The sequence below is a fragment of the Chiloscyllium plagiosum genome, unplaced genomic scaffold, assembly GCF_037043375.1.
Source record: "Chiloscyllium plagiosum isolate Xiang-an unplaced genomic scaffold, Cpla_swu_hap1 HiC_scaffold_1, whole genome shotgun sequence".
Taxonomy (NCBI): Eukaryota; Metazoa; Chordata; class Chondrichthyes; order Orectolobiformes; family Hemiscylliidae; genus Chiloscyllium; species Chiloscyllium plagiosum.
This window is the reverse complement of record NW_028270139.1, coordinates 103,813,520-103,830,924: the sequence shown is the minus strand read 5'-3', so window position 1 is coordinate 103,830,924 and position 17,405 is coordinate 103,813,520. Positions and strand designations below refer to the sequence as shown.

The following is a 17,405-nucleotide window of genomic DNA, read 5'->3' as shown; positions in this document are numbered from 1 at the left end:
AGAGCACCATAGGATCTTTCATTTCATCAAATAGGGCAGAGTTCGTTGGTGTTGGCTTTTCTTTGAAAGCTAGCACCTCTGACAAAGCATGATACCATCAGCACTGTACTGAAGTACCAAACTGAGCTATGCATTCCAAGCTTCTGGAATGGGACTCTAACCCACAATATTCTGAATCAAAAGCCAGAGTAAGACAAATAGAGTCACAACTGATGTCAAATTCTTTCAGAAACATGCAGTCCTGGAAGTTTATGGAATTAGCGGGAATGAAAATGGCAGCCAGGCCCTATTCCTGATGAAGGGCTTATGCCCAAAACGTCAATTCTTCTGTTCCTCAGATGCTGCCTGACCTGTTGTGATTTTCCAGCACCACACTTTTCAACCCCCATTTCCAGCATGCCTAATTTCAGCAGTTTTAGGTGTGGGTTAGGTTGGGTCACAAGCTTGCACTCTGCACTCCCAACCTGGCCAGTTCCACATTGGAACAGCCGTGTCATTGAAATATGCAATTTTCATGGTGATGAGCCAGTTTATCCATAAGACACGTGTCCATAAGACAAAGGATCACAAACAGGCTATTCGGCTCATCGAGTTTGGTCTGCCATTCAATGACATTGCAGCTAATCTGATAATCCTCAATTCAATTTTCCTACCTTATCTCCATAACTCATGATTCCTTTATTGACTAAAAATCTGACTGTCTCAGCTGTGAATACTATCAATAGCCCAGCCTCATCAGCCTTCTGGAGTAAAAAATTCCACAGATTCAACACCATCTGAGAGAAAGAATTTCTCCTCTTCTCTGCCTTAAATGGTTGTCCCCTCACTCTGACATTATGCTCTTTGGGATTAGACTCTCCTATAAAAGGAACAATCTCTCTACCTCTATCCTATCAAGTTCACTAAGAGTTTAACATGTTTCAACAAGGACCTCATTCTTCTAATCTCCAGTGAATACATGCCCAACCTACACAACCTCTCCTCAAGAAAATCTTGGGATCAACCTGGTGAATCTTCTCTGGACTTGCTCCAATACCAGCATACCTTTACCTAGATAAAGTTAAAAATCACACAACACCAGGTTATAGTCCAACAGATGTATTTGGAAGCATCAGGTTACCTGATGAAGGAGCAGCACTCTGAAAGCTAGTACTTTCGAATAAACCTGTTGGACTACAACCTGGTGTTCTGTGATTTTTAACTTTGTCCATGCCAATCCAACATCGGCACCTCCACATCATGTTTACCTAGATAAAGAGATTAAAACCATTAACAGTATTCCAGCCGTGTTCTGACTAGCACTTGTATAGATTTAGAAATATATCCTTTTTTTAATACTCCATTCTCTTTGTTATAAAGGCCAACATATCATTTGCCCTCCCTATTATCCTATTATCTTCTGCTCAACTCGGATGCTAGCTTTTTTGTGATTCATACACGAGGATTTCCAAATTCCTCTGTTTTGCGGTATTTTCCAGTCTTCTATTCTTCCTGCTAAAGTACATGTCCTCACATTATCATACATTAGTTTTTAAACACTCACTTAACCTGCCTATATCATAATTTTATCTCTCCCGAAGCTCCCAGCCTCATTCCTGATGAAGGGCTCCAGCTCACAACGTCAATTCTCCTGCTCCTTGGATGCTGCCTGACCGGCTGTGCTTTTCCAGCAACACACTCTCAACTCTGATCTCCAGCATCTGCAGACCTCACTGCCTCCCTACCTATATCATACTTGCATTTCCACCTATTTTTTATGTTATCTAAAACTTTATACTACATTCATTTCTGTCATACAAATGTCATTATTTTGTAAATAATTATGGCACTCAGCAAGGAACTCTGTGGCACACCAGTAGTTCTGCACTGTCATCTTAAAAATGGCCCCATTATTCCAATTGTATATCTTAGCAAATCATCTATCCATACTAATAATACTACCCTGAGACAATAGACACTTATTAAATAGCCTTTTGTGTGCTACTTTATTAAATGTCTTTTAGAAATCAAAATACATTATAGCTACTGGTTCACCTTTCTCTATCATAGCTGTTACCTCCTCAAAGAAATATAGTTATATAAATTTCTCTTGCAGGACTTCTCATTCATGAAGCCATGCAGACTTTGCTGGATTGTATTATATATTCTCAATATTCAGCTATTGCATCATTTATAATAACATTTTAGATCATAAGACTATAAGACAAGAAGACATAGGAGCAGATGTTAGGCCAACCAGCCCATTGAGTCTGCTCCATCATTCAAACCCATTTTCCTGCTTTCTCCCCATAACCATTGATCCCCTTGGCAATCAAGAACATATCTATCTCTGTCTTAAAAATACTCAATGACCTACCTTTCACAGGGTAGGCCCACAGATTCACCACTCTCTGGCTAAGAACGTTCTCCTTATCTCCATTCCAAAGGGTCTTCCCTTTACTCTAAGAGTGTGCTATCAGGTCCTAGTCTCTCCTGCCATTGGAAATATCTTCCCAACATCCACTTTGTCCAGACCATTTAGTATTCTGTAAGTTTCAATCAGATCCCTCCTCATCCTTCTAAACTCCATCAAGTGTAGTCCCATAGTCCTCAAATATTCCACATTTGTTAAGTCTTTCATTCCTGGGACATTCTTGTGAACGTCCTCTGGACCCATTCCAGGGTCAATATATCCTTCCTGAAGTATGGGGCCCAAAATTGCTCACAATACTCTAAATGTACTCCTGAGCCTTATAAAGCCTGCTTTTATATTCTAATCCTCTTGAGATGAATGACAACATTGTATTCGCCTGCCTAACTACCAACTCAACCTGCAAGTTTACCTTAAGAGAATCCTGGACTAGAATTCCCAAGTCCCTTTGTACTTCAGATTTTTGAATTTTTTTCCCCATTTAGGAAACAGTCTATGCCTCTACTCTTTCTACCAAAGAGGATGACCTCACACTTCCTCACGTTGTATTTCATCTGCCACTTTTTTGCCCACTCTCCTAACTCTTTCTACAGTCTCCCTGTCTCCTCAATACTAACTCCCCCTCCACCTATCTTTGTATCATTTGCAAACCTAGCCAGAATACCCTCAGTTCCTTCATCCAAATCATGAATGTATAAAGTGAAATGTTGTGGTCCCATGCACTGCCTCCTGTGGAACACCACTAGTCACTGGCTTCCATCCTGTGAAGGATCCTTTTATCCCCACTCTCTGCTTTCTGCCAGACAGACAAGCTTCTATCCATGCTAGCACCTTGTTTCTGACACCATTGGCCCTTATCTTACTCAGTTGAGAGTGTGGTGTTGGAAAAGCACAGCAGGTCAGGCAGCATCCGAGGAACAGGAAAGTCGACATTTCTGGTAAAAGCCCTTCATCAGGAATGAGGGCTCATTCGGATGCTGCTTGACCTGCTGTGCTTTTCCAGCACTACACTCACAACTCTAATCTCCAGCAACTGCAGTCCTCACTTTCGCCTTATCTTACTCAGCAGCTTCCTGTGCGGCACCTTATCAAAGACCTTCTAGAAGTCCAGATAGATAACATCCATTGGCTCTCCTTGGTCTAACCTGCTTGTTACCTCCTCAAAGAATTCTAACAGATCTGTCAGGCATGACTTCCCCTTGATGAAACCATGTTTACCATTCACTCCCAGAAATCTCGTCCTTCACAATGGACTCCAAAACCTTACCAAAGCCTGAGGCCAAGCTAATCGGCTTCTAATCGCTCATCTTTTGCCTTGTACCCTTCTTAAACATGGGGGTTACATTAGCAATTTTCCAATCCTCTGGGACCCTCCCTGACTCCAATGATACCTGAAAGATCACTTCCAAAGGCTCCACTCTCTCTTCAGCTATCGCCTTCAGAACTCTAGAGAATAGTCCATCTGGTCCAAGTGATCTATCCACTTTTAGCCCTTACAGTTTTTCTAGCACCTTCTCATTGGTGATGCCCATCATACTAATCTCTACCCCAAACTCTCTTGAAATTTTCAGATAGTACTCATATCTTCCACCATGAAGATTGACGTAAAGTATTCATTCAGTTCCTCAGCCATTTCTTTGTTCTCTATTACCAGTTCTCCAGCAACATTTTCCAATGGCCCAATGGCCACTTTTGCCTCTCTTTTGCCCTTTATATATCTAAGGAAAATCTTGCAATCTTTCCTAATATTACTGGCTAGCTTACCCTCATATTTAATTTCTCCCATCTTATTTCTTTCTTCGTTGTCCTCTGTTGGTCGTGGTCGGCTTCCCAATCCTCTGGCTTCCCACTGCCCTTCATCACATTATGTGCCTTCTCCTTTGCTTTTCTGCTGTCCCTGACTTTGTTTGTCAGACATGGTTGCCTCATCCTCCCTTTGGTATGCTTCTTTTTCGCTTTTTTTGTGTGTTCCAAATTACTCCCAGAAATTCCTGCTATTGCTATTCCACTGTCTTTCCTGCTAGGCTCCTCTCCCAGTCAATTTTGGTCAGCTTCTCATTCATGCTTCTGTAGATGCCTTTATTCAACTGTAATACAGTTACATCTGATTCCATCCTCTCCCTCTCAAATTGCAGAGTAAATTCTATCATAATATGTTCACTACCTCCTAAGGGTTCCTTCACCTTAAGCTCCCTTATCAATTCTGCCTCATTGCACAACACTAAATGTAGAATTGCCTGGTTTCCTAGTGGGCTCCACCACAAGCTGCTCCAAAAAAAAACATCTCATAGACATTCCACAAATTTCTTTTCTTGTGATCCACTACCAACCTGATTTTCCCAGTCCACCTGCATATTGAAATTCCCCGTGATCACTGTAACCTTGCCTTTCTTACAAGCCTTTTCTATCTCTTGGTGTATCTTATGCCCCAAATCTGGACTACTGTTTGGAGGACTGTAGATAACTCCCATTATGGTTTTTTTAACCTCTGCGGTTCCTCACCTCTACCACACAGATTCTATATCATCTGACCATACTGTGTTTATTGCTACTGATTTAATTTCATTTCTTACTAACAAGGCGACCTCATCCCCTCTGCCCACCTGCTGTCTTTTCAATAGGACATATATCCTTGAATATTTAGCTCCCAGTCCTGATCCCCTTGCAGCTACATCTCTGTGATGCCCACCAGATCATACTAGCCGATTTTTGATCTGCTTACCATCTCATTTACCTTATTTCTCATACTGCGCGCACTCAGAACGGCTTCTGCCCTGTATTCCCTCTGACAGATATTAAGCTAACTGGCTTATAATTACCTTTTTTTTGTCTTGATTGGTTTTTGAATGAGGGTGTTACATTAGCAGTTTTTCAATCATCTCGGAGTTTTCCAGGATTCTTGAAAAATTGTTGATTTAGGGCAATACAGCGGCTCAGTGGTTAGCACTACTGCCTCACAGCGCCAGCGACCCAGATTCGATTCCAACCTCAGGCTACTGTCTGTGTGGAGCTTGCACATTCGCCCTGCAACTGTGTAGATTTCCTCCAGGTGCTCTGGTTTCCTCCCACAGTCTAAAGATGTGCATGTCAGGTGAATTGACCATGCTAAATTGCCCATACTGTGTTAGGTGCATTATTCAGAAGGAAATGGATCTGGGTGGGTTACTCTTCGGAGGGTTAGTGTGGACTTGTTGGGCCAAATGGCCTGTTTCCACACTGTAGGGAATCTAATTTAGTTATCACCGGTGCATCCACTAACTGTGTAGCTAATTCTTTTATAATCCTGGGATGCAACTTATCAGGTCTGGAGAACATTTCAGCCTTCAGCCCCGATAGTTTCTCTTGTACTTATTCTCTGTTGGTAGTTATTGTTTTGATTTCATTTCTCCTTCCCATTTTAGACCCTTGATTAATAGCATTCCATAGATACTAAATTATGTTTTCTATTGTGAAGACTGATGCAAACTATTTATTCAATTTCTCTCCCACTTCACCAGTATTACTTCCTGAGTCATGTGCTCTAAGGAGCTTTTGTTCACTTTAGTGTCTCTCTTTGTATTTATTTAAAGAAGCTGTTACTCTTTTTCTTTGTATTCCTAGATTGCCCTCAATGCTTATTTTCTCCTATTTATTATTTTATTTTGGCTTTTAAACCTTTCCCAAATCTCTAGATTACCATTACTCTCTCCCACATTATATGTTCACTTCTTTCAACTTGACAGTGTCTTTAACTTCTGCTGTTAACCAGAACCAATCTATCCATGTAAGCCTTTAAGCCTCCACATTTTATATCAGCAAATGTTGTGAAATTGACAGAAGAGATTAGAGAGCCAGGATTGTCAATCAAGCAGTGGAACTCAGTTGTTTCAGCAGTCTAATAGAAGTCTGGGCTCTCAACCGAGAATGAAATTATAATTTGACAGAGAACACAGACGCAAGGATGTTATGAATACAGATGCAGGGAAGTTCTATAAATACAAAATAATGGGGAACCCACAGAAATGCAGCAGGTCTGGCAGTATCTATGGAGAGAAAAATCAAAGTAGCATTTCAAGTCCAGTATGAACTTCTTCAGAAATGCAGAGTTTTTATGCTCAATCTACCTAAAGTTTTAGTTAGACCCAAACTAGAATATTGTGTCCAGTTCAGTCACCACATTTTCAGATCAATGTGAAGAAGGTACAGAGGAGATGTGCCGAAGTGATTTGAAGGGTGGAGGTTTTTAATTACAAGATTAGTTAGGAAAGGCTGGGATTGCCTCTTTGAAGTAAAGGAGAGTGAGGGGAGATTTGATAAAGGTATATAAGATAATGAGGTTTACAAGTTTAGATAAGGTAAACAATGAAGAATACTTCCCATCCTCTTATTGTGCAAGGAGAAGGGAATGCAGATTTAGGATATTGGGCAAGAAATGTAGGAAGAGTGCGAGGGAGAACTTTTTTAAGCAGTGAGTCAATACTTACATGAAAGTCATTGCCTGTGAGAATAGTGAATGCAGAAATAATTCAAGATTTCAAAAGAAATTGGATGGGCATTTGAAGGAAATAAATTTGCAGGAAAATGGGACCAAGGGGATGAGTGAGATTCACTGCATTGCTCCAAAGGGAGCTGCCATATTCTCGATGGTTTGAATGGCTGCCTTCTATGCTTTAAGTAGCTTTATCGAAGGTGCTGAATGAATCCTTTACATCTGTCTTTTTTGTCTATTTCTAATCAAACTGTTCAAGTATGTTATGACACATCTGGAACAGGAGGAACTTGAATCTAGGCCTTCTGCCCCACAGTAGAGACACTAATAATACGCCATAAAATCCCCATATTTGCCTTTATTAAACAAGTCATTTATTAATTAAAACAACATTTAATTAAACAATTAAATTAATGAGATGTTGCTAATGCAAAGTAGGATGGGGTTAAAAGGATCAGATGGAATAGAGACTATCTCTATTCCCATTGGGACCTATCCAAGATGACTGACTATGCAATTATGACAATAATGAAGGCTTTGACTACACTATTTCAATCCTCCCTAGAAATGGGAGCAGGGCCAAAGAGATCTTAAGCAATACAAGTGTTACACCAATCTTAAAAAAAGGTCAGAAGGATAAACTAGGAAACAATGGACAAGTCAGCCTGACATCAATGCTGATAAGATTTCAACAAAATTCAGGGGAAAAAAAGAATCATTGACAGTTGAGGTAATAAATAACAACCCACTGAATTCATTATCTTTAAACCATGTCTGACAGACATCATTAAACAAGGAAGTTTGTTCATGAAGGTAGCATGATTGATTGGATTCAATTTGATACTATTTTTAACTTCCCCAGTTAACCAAGGTCAGTTTAATTCCTTCCTAGAATCTTTTTTCCTTAGTGGGATATATCTTTTTCAATGAGTGAGGAACTATTTTCTTAAATATCTGCCACTGTTTATCACGTTTCTTTTCTGCTATACATCTTTCCCAATTCAGTCCTGCCAACTCTATCCTAATTTCCAAGTAATTATAGTCCTTTAAATTTAGCACAGTTGTTTCTGACTCAAGATTCTCCCTCTCAAACAGAATGCTAAATTTTCCCAATTATAATCCCTGTTCCCTTTGGCCCTGACAACATTCCGGCAATAGTACTAAGGTATTGTGTTCCAGAGCTTTCTGCACCCCTCGCCAAGTTCTTCCAGTGCAGTTAAAACATTGGTATCTACTCAATGAAGTGGAGAATTGCCAGGTATGTGCTGTATGCAAAAAGGAGAGCAAATCCAACCTGGTCAATTACTGCCATATCCGTTAACTTTCAATTATTAATAAAGTGACAGAAAATATTATCAACAGTGCTGTCAAGCAGCACCTGCTTCGCAACATCTTTCTCACTACACCAACTAAAGGTTCTGCCGAAACCACTTAGCTCCTGACCACATTACAGCCTTGATTCAAACGTAGACAAAAGAGCTGAATTCCAGAGGTGAGGTGAGAGTGAAAGCCCTTGATATCAACTGAGTATGGCATCAAGGACCCATAGGAAAACTAGATGCAATGGGTCTTAGGTGGCAAACACTTTGCTGGTTGGAGTCATCTCTGGAAGATTGTTGTGGTTGTTGGAGGTCAGTCATCTCAGCTCCAGAACATCTCTGCAGGAGTTCCTCAGGATGCTGTCTGAAGCCCAACCATCTTCAGCTGCTTCATCAATGACCTTTCCTTCATCTAAGGTCAGAAGTGTGGATATTCACGATGATTGCACAACATTCAGCACCATTTGTGAGAAGATTTGTAGCTCGGGTGCTTGTTGCTGTAGTTCTGTTTGCCGAGCTGGAAGTTTTTGTTGCAAACGTTTCGTCCCCTGTCTAGGTGACATCCTCAGTCCTTAGGAGCCTCCTGTGAAGCGCTTATGTGGTGTTTCCTCCGGCATTTATAGTGGCCTGTCCCTGCCGCTTCCGGTTGTCAGTTTCAGCTGTCCATTCGTTACTTCTCAGATACTGAAGCAGTCCATGTTCAAATACAATAAGTCCTATCCAGGCTTGGGCTGACAAGTGGCAAGTAATATTTGTGCTGCACAAATGCCAGGCTATGACCATCACTAATAAGAAACAATCTAATCACTGCCCTTTGACATTCAATGGTATTGGCATCACTGAATCCCTCACTATCAACATTTTGGGGGTTACCATTGACCAGAAACTCAACTGGACTCATCATAAAATATAGTAACTACAAAAGCAGGTCAGAGGCTCAGAATACTGTGGTGAGTAATTTACCTCTGGACTCCCCTCTATTCATCAGGCACATGTCAGGAGTGTAGTAGAATACTTCCTACTTGCCTGGATGGGTGCAGCTCCAATAACAAACTTGAGATTCAACTCAAGAAACTTGACACAATCCACAAAGCAGCCCACTTGATTGGTACTACACCCACAAACATTCATTCGTTCCACCACCGATGCTCGGTAGCAGTAAATTGCACCATACAAATGATGCACTACAGAAATTCACCAAGGCTCCTTAGACAGCACCTTCCAAACATATGATCACTTCCATTTCTAAGGACAAGGGCAGCAGGTACATGGGAATACCACCACCTGAAAGTTCCCCTCAAAGCCACTTACCATCCTGACTTGGAAATATATCACCTTTCTTTCACTGTCGCTGGGTCAAAATCCTAGAATTCCCTCCCTAAAGGCATTGGGAGTCTACCTTTGGCACATGGACGGCAGCAGTTCAAGAAGGCAGCTCACGACCACCTTCTTAAAAGCAACTTACCAATAAATGGTGGCCTAACAAATGACACCTAATTTCCATGAGTTTATTTTAAGAAAGTGAAGAGAGGTTTGGAAATCTAATAACTGTCAAAAGTTTGGAGCCAAAGTTTGAAGGAAACTAAAGGAGCCAAAGATCAAAAATCTCTTGGACCTAACAGGATACATCCTGGGATAGCAGAAGAAGTAACTACAGAGATAATGGATGCAATGATAGTAAGCTTCCAGAAATCGTCAGATTCTGGATAAGTCCTTGTGGATTGGAAGTCTGTCATAGAGTCATAGAATCATGCAGCATGGAAACAGACCCATTGGTCCAACCAGTTCAGGCCGACAATAATCCCAATCTAAACTAGTCCCACTTGCCTGCCACCTGCCCCATATCCCTCCAAACCTTTCTTACTTGTGTATTTATCTAAATGCCTTTTAAATGCTGTAACTGTAACCACATCCATCACTTTCTCTGGAAGTTCATTCTACACACAAACCACTCTCTGTGTAAAAAATATTAACGTAACACTTTTCTTACTAATGGAAAGAGACAAAAAAAAGTAACAATATGCCAAGTAGCTTAACAACTGTCATTTGGTAAAATGTTAGAGTTGATTATAAAGAATATAGTAAATAGCAGAGCATATAGGAATACATAATATGGTCAAGCAGAGTCAGCATGGTTTCAAAACGGGGAAATCAGGCCTGACAAAATTACTGGTATTTTTTGAGGAAGAATAAGCAGGATGAATAACGGTGAATCAGTGAGCTAACTATATTTGGGATCTTCAGAGGGTGTTTGATAAGATTCCACATTAGGCTATGAAACAAGATAAGAGTCCATGGTGTTGGAGGATCAGATGGAATAGAAATAGCGCTCCAAGCGGAGGTAGTGTGTAAACCTGCATCGAGGATTGGCAAACTGTTGAAGACAGAATCAGGAATGATGGGTACATTTTCAGAATGAAGTTAGCAAGTGGAGTGCCACAGGATGTGGGCTGGGGCCACAATTATTCACAATTTATTTTAATGACGTGAATGAGAAAAGTGAGTGCCCCATGTCAAGTTTGCAAATAATAGAAATATAGGTGAGAAGGCAAGTGGTGAAAATGTCAGAACAAGTCTGCAGAGGGATGGTAGACAGGTAAAGTGAATAGGCAAATGCCTAACGGATGGAATAAAATGCGGGAACTGTGAGGTTTTGAATGAAGAATCGAGAACTTGAGTATTATTTAAATGTAGAACATAGGAATTAGGAACAAGAGTAGGCAATTCGAGTCACTCCGCCATTTAACATGATCATGGTTGATCTTATCCTGGAGGTCTCAACTCTACTTTCCTGCCTGCTCTCTATCGCCCATTATCCTGCTTTTCATTAGAAACCTATGAATTTCTTTCTTGAATCTGTTGATTGATTCTGCCTCCACTGCACTCTGGAGCAGAGTGTCCCACAGATTTAAAATCCTATGAGAGAAATAGTTCCTCCTCATTTCATCTATATCTATGACCTCTTGTTCAAGACTGTCCCACAAGGGGGAACATCTGTTGCACATCAACCTCATCAATCCCCTTGAGCATTTTATATACCTCAATCAGATTCCCCCTCATTCTGCTGAACAGCAATGAGTACAAGCTCAAACTATTCAATCGCTCCTGGTACGATAGCTCTTCATCCCTGAAATCAACCTTGTGAATTCCCTCTGAACTGCCTCCAGTGTCACCACATCCTTCCTCAAGTAAGAAGACCAGAACTGGACACAATATTCCAGATGTGGTCTTACCAACACCTTATACAGTTGTAACAACACTTCTTTACCTTTATAGTCCATTCCTTTTCCAATACATTCCAAAGATTCCATTTGCCTTTCTTATTATATGCTGTACCTGCATACCCACTTTCTGCAATTCAAGCACAAGACATCCAGATCCCTCACTGCCATACTATGAGTCTGCTTCCCATTTAAATAATAATTTGCCCTTTTGCTTATCTGGCCAAAAAGGAAAACTTTGCACTTATCTGCATGAAATTCCATCTGCCAGATGCTAGCCCATTCTCCTAGCCTATAATATCCATCTGTAAACTCTTCTCATCACAGTCTACTTACCCATCTATTTTCGTGTCATCCATGAATTCTGCTATGCTACACACTGCCCCTGCTCACAGATCATGTATACAGACTAAATTGTTGCGGCACCCCACTAGCTACAGTTGCCATCCGGAGAAGGACCCATTTATCCTGGCCCTCTGCTTTCTGTCAGTCAACCAATCCTCTACCCTTACCCCATGGAATCTAACCTTCTGGATCATTCATTTACGTGGCACCCTTGTCAAAGGCTTCTGGAAGTCTACATATACCACATCTACCAGGATCCTGTTACCCATCTTGCTAGTTGCATGCTCCAAGAACTCCAGCAAATTTGTCAAGCACGATTTGCCTGTCATGAAAGCATGCCAACAGTGATGAATTGAGTTTTGTTTTTCCAAGTGTTTGGCTATCTCCTACTTTATGACTGACTTCAGCAACCGCCCCAATACAGAGTACAACTGGTCGAGAGTTTCTCATTTTTTGCCATTCTCCTTTTTGGAATAAGCATTTCACAGTAGCATGTTTCCAAAATGCTTGTATCTTTCCAGAATCCAGGAAATTTTGGAAAATCATATGCAATGTATCCACTATCTTTGCTGCTACCTCCTTTAATAACCAGGCCATCAGGTCCTGGAGACGAATGTGTCCTTAATCCTATTAGTTTACTTAATACCTTCTCCCTAGTTATAGTAATTTCAGCAGGTTCCTCTGTAGTACCTACAGTTTGTGGGAAGAAATTATTATTTTCCCCAGTGAAAACAGAGACAAAATACTGGTTCAGTGCCTCTGCCATTTCTAGGTTTCCACTGTTAACTCATTATTCTCATCCTCAAAAGGGTCAACATTGACTTTCATTGTTCTCTTCTTAATTATCATTAAAGAAGCTTTTGGTATCATTGCTTATGTTTTCTGTTAGTTTCTTTTCATAGTTCATCACAATTCTTCTGATTTTGTTTTTAGTAATTCTTTGCTGACATTTAAAGTTCTCCCAATCTTTCAGACTGCCATTAACTTTTACAGTATGATATACCCCTCACATTTGTCTTTATGTTATCCTTGCTTTTCTTGTTTAGCCATCGATGATTTTTCATCTTTTTCAGGAATATACTTTAATTGAGAGGTATTTAGTAATGCCCTAAGAAAGTCTACAGATTTGGGAGAGCTCAAAAACCAAGCATCTTAGTTCAATTCTAATGGGGAAGGCAATTGGAGTACTGGCCATTTTATCGAAGGGAATGAAGATTAAACGATGGGAGGCTTTGCACAGTACTCAGACCATGCTGGAATACTGTGAACAGTTTTCGTCCCCTTACTTAAGGAAAGAAATACTGGAATCTGAGAATGTTTGGCTAATTGGGTCCAGAATTAATTGAGTGGCGAGAAACAGCGAACGATTGTTGAGGGGTGTTTTTGTGTCTGGAAGTCTTTGGCTGGTGGAGTTCCACAGGGGTCTGTATGGAGGCCTTTACTGTTAGTGGTATATATAAAAATGATTTAGACTTGATGTAGGAAGATTGGTCAGTAGGTTCACAGATGTTTCGAAAATTGGTAGCGTGGTAAATAGGTGAATAGCCTTAGATAATTGGAGGGTATAGACAGTCTAGTCAGGTGGGCTGATCAGTGGCAAATGGAACTCAATTAAAATAAATGTGAGTGATGCACTTGTGCAGAACAAACCAGGCAAGAGAATATATGACGATGGGAGAACATTGGAAAACACCAGGAACAGAGGTGAACATGTCTACCAGTCCCTTAAGGTAACTGGGCAGGTAGATAAAGTGGTTAAGAGGCATATTGGATAGTTGCTTTTATTAGTTAAGGCAGAGAGTTTAAGAGCAGGGAAGTTATCCTGGAGCTATATAAAAGGTTAATTAAACCACAGCTAGATTGTGTGCAGTTCACATTATTGGAGGGATGGAATTCAAACTAGAATTTATACAACGGTTTTGAAAATGTATCAGCATGTAATAAAGCAAAGTAAAGCAAGAAGAAAAAAATGCTATTGACAACATAGAATCTGTTAAACAATAGATATTTTGGACATAAGTTTACAATTTTACAAGTTTAGCTAATGGTGAAAATGTTGTCTTTTAGCAACAATAATAAATGGCCATCTTTGCACTGACCACAACTTTCTTTGTAGTTTTGTGCAAAAGCTAACAAACAAACCCAATTTCTATTTCTCATTATAGCTCACTGCACCTTGGATACATCTACAACATTTTGTTCTAATGGAGTAGTATTTGATGTTCAAAGGAAACAGGCCATAACATGGGATTTCTCACAATAATAAGGTTCTAGAGATTTGATAGAAAAACTCCATAATGAATAAAATAAAACTGAAGTACATTCTCATGGGCAAGCTGACTTCACCATAATCATTGTGTTACTGAGATTGCTGATCAGTTCAGATGAATGTAAAAATAGCAATGTAATGGCAGTCTCAAATTACATTGATGTTAATGTTTTCAATTTTACTACAGTAATGCCAGTTAATGCTTGTAATTACATCATCACAGCGACAAGCTGCAAATCTCCCGTCCCACAATTAAGAAAAACTCACTAACTCTATCCATATAGCAAATTATTTACATTGGCATGAAAAGAATGTTCTTGAATATTATGAATGGAAAGAAAACAAAAACATGGCTAAGTCATTCTTACTAGAATTGTCGTATGTGCATAATACAAAATAAGAGCATAAACTGACAAGAATGCATACATTCCCTGTAGCCCTGAGTGGAATGAAGTTTTTTTTTCACAATGTGAAGTTGCATGTACACTTTCAGTTGAATACTATAAAACACTATAAACTGTTAAATTTTAAGGCCTCTCAGGTGGATTCAATAATACAATGAAATATATAAGATTAAGTCCCATAAAGGGGTAACTGTAGTCATATATGATATCATAGAAGGAAGTGACATCATTGGACAAACAAAAAGAAAGTAGCTTGAAAATGGAATGTTTCCATTATTGTACATACTGTGGAACAAAGTTATAGCCTCTTCTAGCTCGCAGTCTTCGAGTTATTGCAACTACTACAACCAACCACACAATAACGCAGATGTCTTCCACAAAGCTATTCAATATAAATTCAACCTCAATGGTAGAAAAGAATTATCAACTTTTTTATCATGTGTTATTTTTTAGGTTGGATTGCCTGCATGCACTCTGCCTTTCTGCCTCTCCACAGTTACATTTCTGCTGATGACAACCGATAATAAAGCCATCTGTAAAGTCAGTCTATCTGAAGTGACCTACCCCGAGAAGAACATCAGAATTTACCAAGAAATGAAAAAAAATGAACAAAATAAATGAAAAGAGTATAATTCAAACAGTGTTAATGAGAAGAACTACTGAGTACAAGAGAAATATATATGCAATGCTTCCCTTTTAATTACACATTGCCTATTATATAACCTGCATATTGTATAAATGCCTCAAATACCCTGATATTTTCCACAGATGTAATCTGTGCCATATAAAAGAATATATTCATATTCTTGATGCATTTATCATTGCCCATATCATTGAATTGCTCCAATTCTAACTACTGATGTTGGAAGGTAAATTAGATGCCCGACATTTGAGTAAAATCCATCCATGTATTTCCAGAATTCAGTTTGACTGCTCCTTAATGAGTTAGTATATTGAAAGAAATTGGACTTCCAAAAAAAACACAAATAAATGTACATGGTGTCCCAAGGTACTTGACAGAGGTAGAAGCAAACAAAGATGGGTTTGAAAAAGAGGAGTTATCAGAAAGGTTTGGCTGAGACGGTGAGTTTTAAGAAGTACCTTCAAGCAAGGACAGGAGATGGAGATGCAGACCGAATCTTGTCCCAAAATGGACAGAAGGATGAAACTGAAGGATACACAATTGAAAACTAATTGAGGTTGGAAGTGAGCAAAATATTAAGACAAGATAAGGAACCAGTGATTATTTTTGAGACTTGCATGGGATGTAGATTTTGCTGCCAACTCAGTATTTGTTGCCCATGTCTAAATAACTTTAAACTAAATGACTTGCTCGGCCATTTCAGAGTTAATCATGTTTCTATGGGTCTGGGGTCACATAAAGGCTTGTAGAAAGTGAGGACTGCAGATGCTAGAGATCAGAATCAAAAAGTGTGGCACTGGAAAAGCACAGCAGGTCAGGCAGCATCCAAGGAGCATTCTTGATGAAGTACTTATGCCCGAAATGTCTGGCACGTTCCTGATGAAGGGCTTATGCACGAAGCATCGACTCTTGGATCCTTGGATGCTGCCTGACCTGCTGTGCTTTTCCAGTACCACACTCACATATAAGCTAGCCCAGTTAATGATGACAGGTTTTCTTCCAAAGAGACCTTCATGAAGTAGGTGGGTTTATAAAAAATCAACAGTAGCTTTATGGTCACCAATACTGGGCTAACATTTAAATTCCAGATTTATGAATTCAATTTTAAATTGCACCAGATGCTGTGATAGGCTTGAAACCATACCCCCAGAGCATTCGCCTGGGCACCTGGAATACTAAATAAATAAAACCACCATTACCAGCACACCACTGCCACTGCCTCCACTTGTCAAAAAACGTAAGCCTAATGTTGTTGCTGTAAAGAAAAATTGATAATTTTATAGATTGCATAACTCTGTTTGTTCTGAACTCCTTTGAGTGTTCTTGCATTATGACTTATCAAGCATTTGGGCAAACTGTCAGATTGCTGCTATTGCCAAACCAAATTGTAACTTGAGACAGTGTCTCCAAAACAGGTGAGAAAACTGGAGAAGGAAAGAGGTTTTTTTAACCTTTATGTGACTCTGATCAATGCAAGGCTGCTATGGATCCACAGTGCATTAAAAATATACCAATGCAATCAATGGATGGTGTAATTTTTTTTTCACTTCAATTGTTGCCAATTTCCAATACATCGATGTATTCCATCCATTAACTAAGCATGTACGTGAGGTGACGTTGAGTAGATTGGATCTATACTCATTGAAATTGGGAAAAATGAGAGGAGTCCTTATTGAGATATACAAGATTCTTAGAGGACCTGATAGAGTTGATAGATCATTTCTCCTCATGGGAGAGTCAAGGACCAGAGGTCATAATCTCAGAATTAGGTGTCACACATTTAAGATGAAGACAAGGAATTCCTTCTCTCGGAGTGTAATGAAACTATGGAATTCTTTATGACAGAGGGCCTTTGAGATTATGTGAGGTGTATGCAAGACTAAAATAGACAGATTTTTAACCAGTAATTGAATCAAGAGTTATGGGGAGGAGAGTGAGTTGAGGATTATCAGATCAAATGTAATCTCATTGAGTGGAGGAACAGACTCAATGGGCTGAATGATCTACTTCTGCACCTGTATCTTATGGTCTTCTGATACTCTTTTAGCTGATAGTTGGAAAGGCCTCGTATTTCGGATACAGTAAAAATCCTAAATGATGTGAGTTCAGCCTTCAAGGTATGATCAATTTTGAATTTGTTTTCATTAAATCTGGTCACCAATATTGGGTCTAACATTTAAATTCCAGATTTATGAATTACGTTTTAAATTACAGCAAACACTGTGATAGGACTTTAAACCGGACCGTGAGAGCATTAGCCTGGGCATCTGGATTACTAAGTAAGCAAAACCACCATTACCACTACACCAATGCCATTTCCACTGCC

The 17,405-nt window shown here is 39.6% G+C and overlaps 1 protein-coding gene across 5 annotated transcripts in view; it reads left to right on the top strand.

The window, feature by feature from the left end:
* slc14a2 (solute carrier family 14 member 2) overlaps positions 1 to 16,598 on the top strand; it is a 116,670-nt gene extending 100,072 nt beyond the window's left edge. For all 5 annotated transcript variants that reach the window (XM_043686250.2, XM_043686191.2, XM_087989554.1 and 2 more), the window contains one exon: positions 14,890 to 16,598. In XM_043686250.2, coding sequence (XP_043542185.2) covers positions 14,890 to 14,960 — 71 coding nt within the window. In that variant the 3' untranslated portion in view covers positions 14,961 to 16,598. The remainder of the gene's footprint in view (positions 1 to 14,889) is intronic.
* Positions 16,599 to 17,405: the final 807 nt, after the last annotated feature.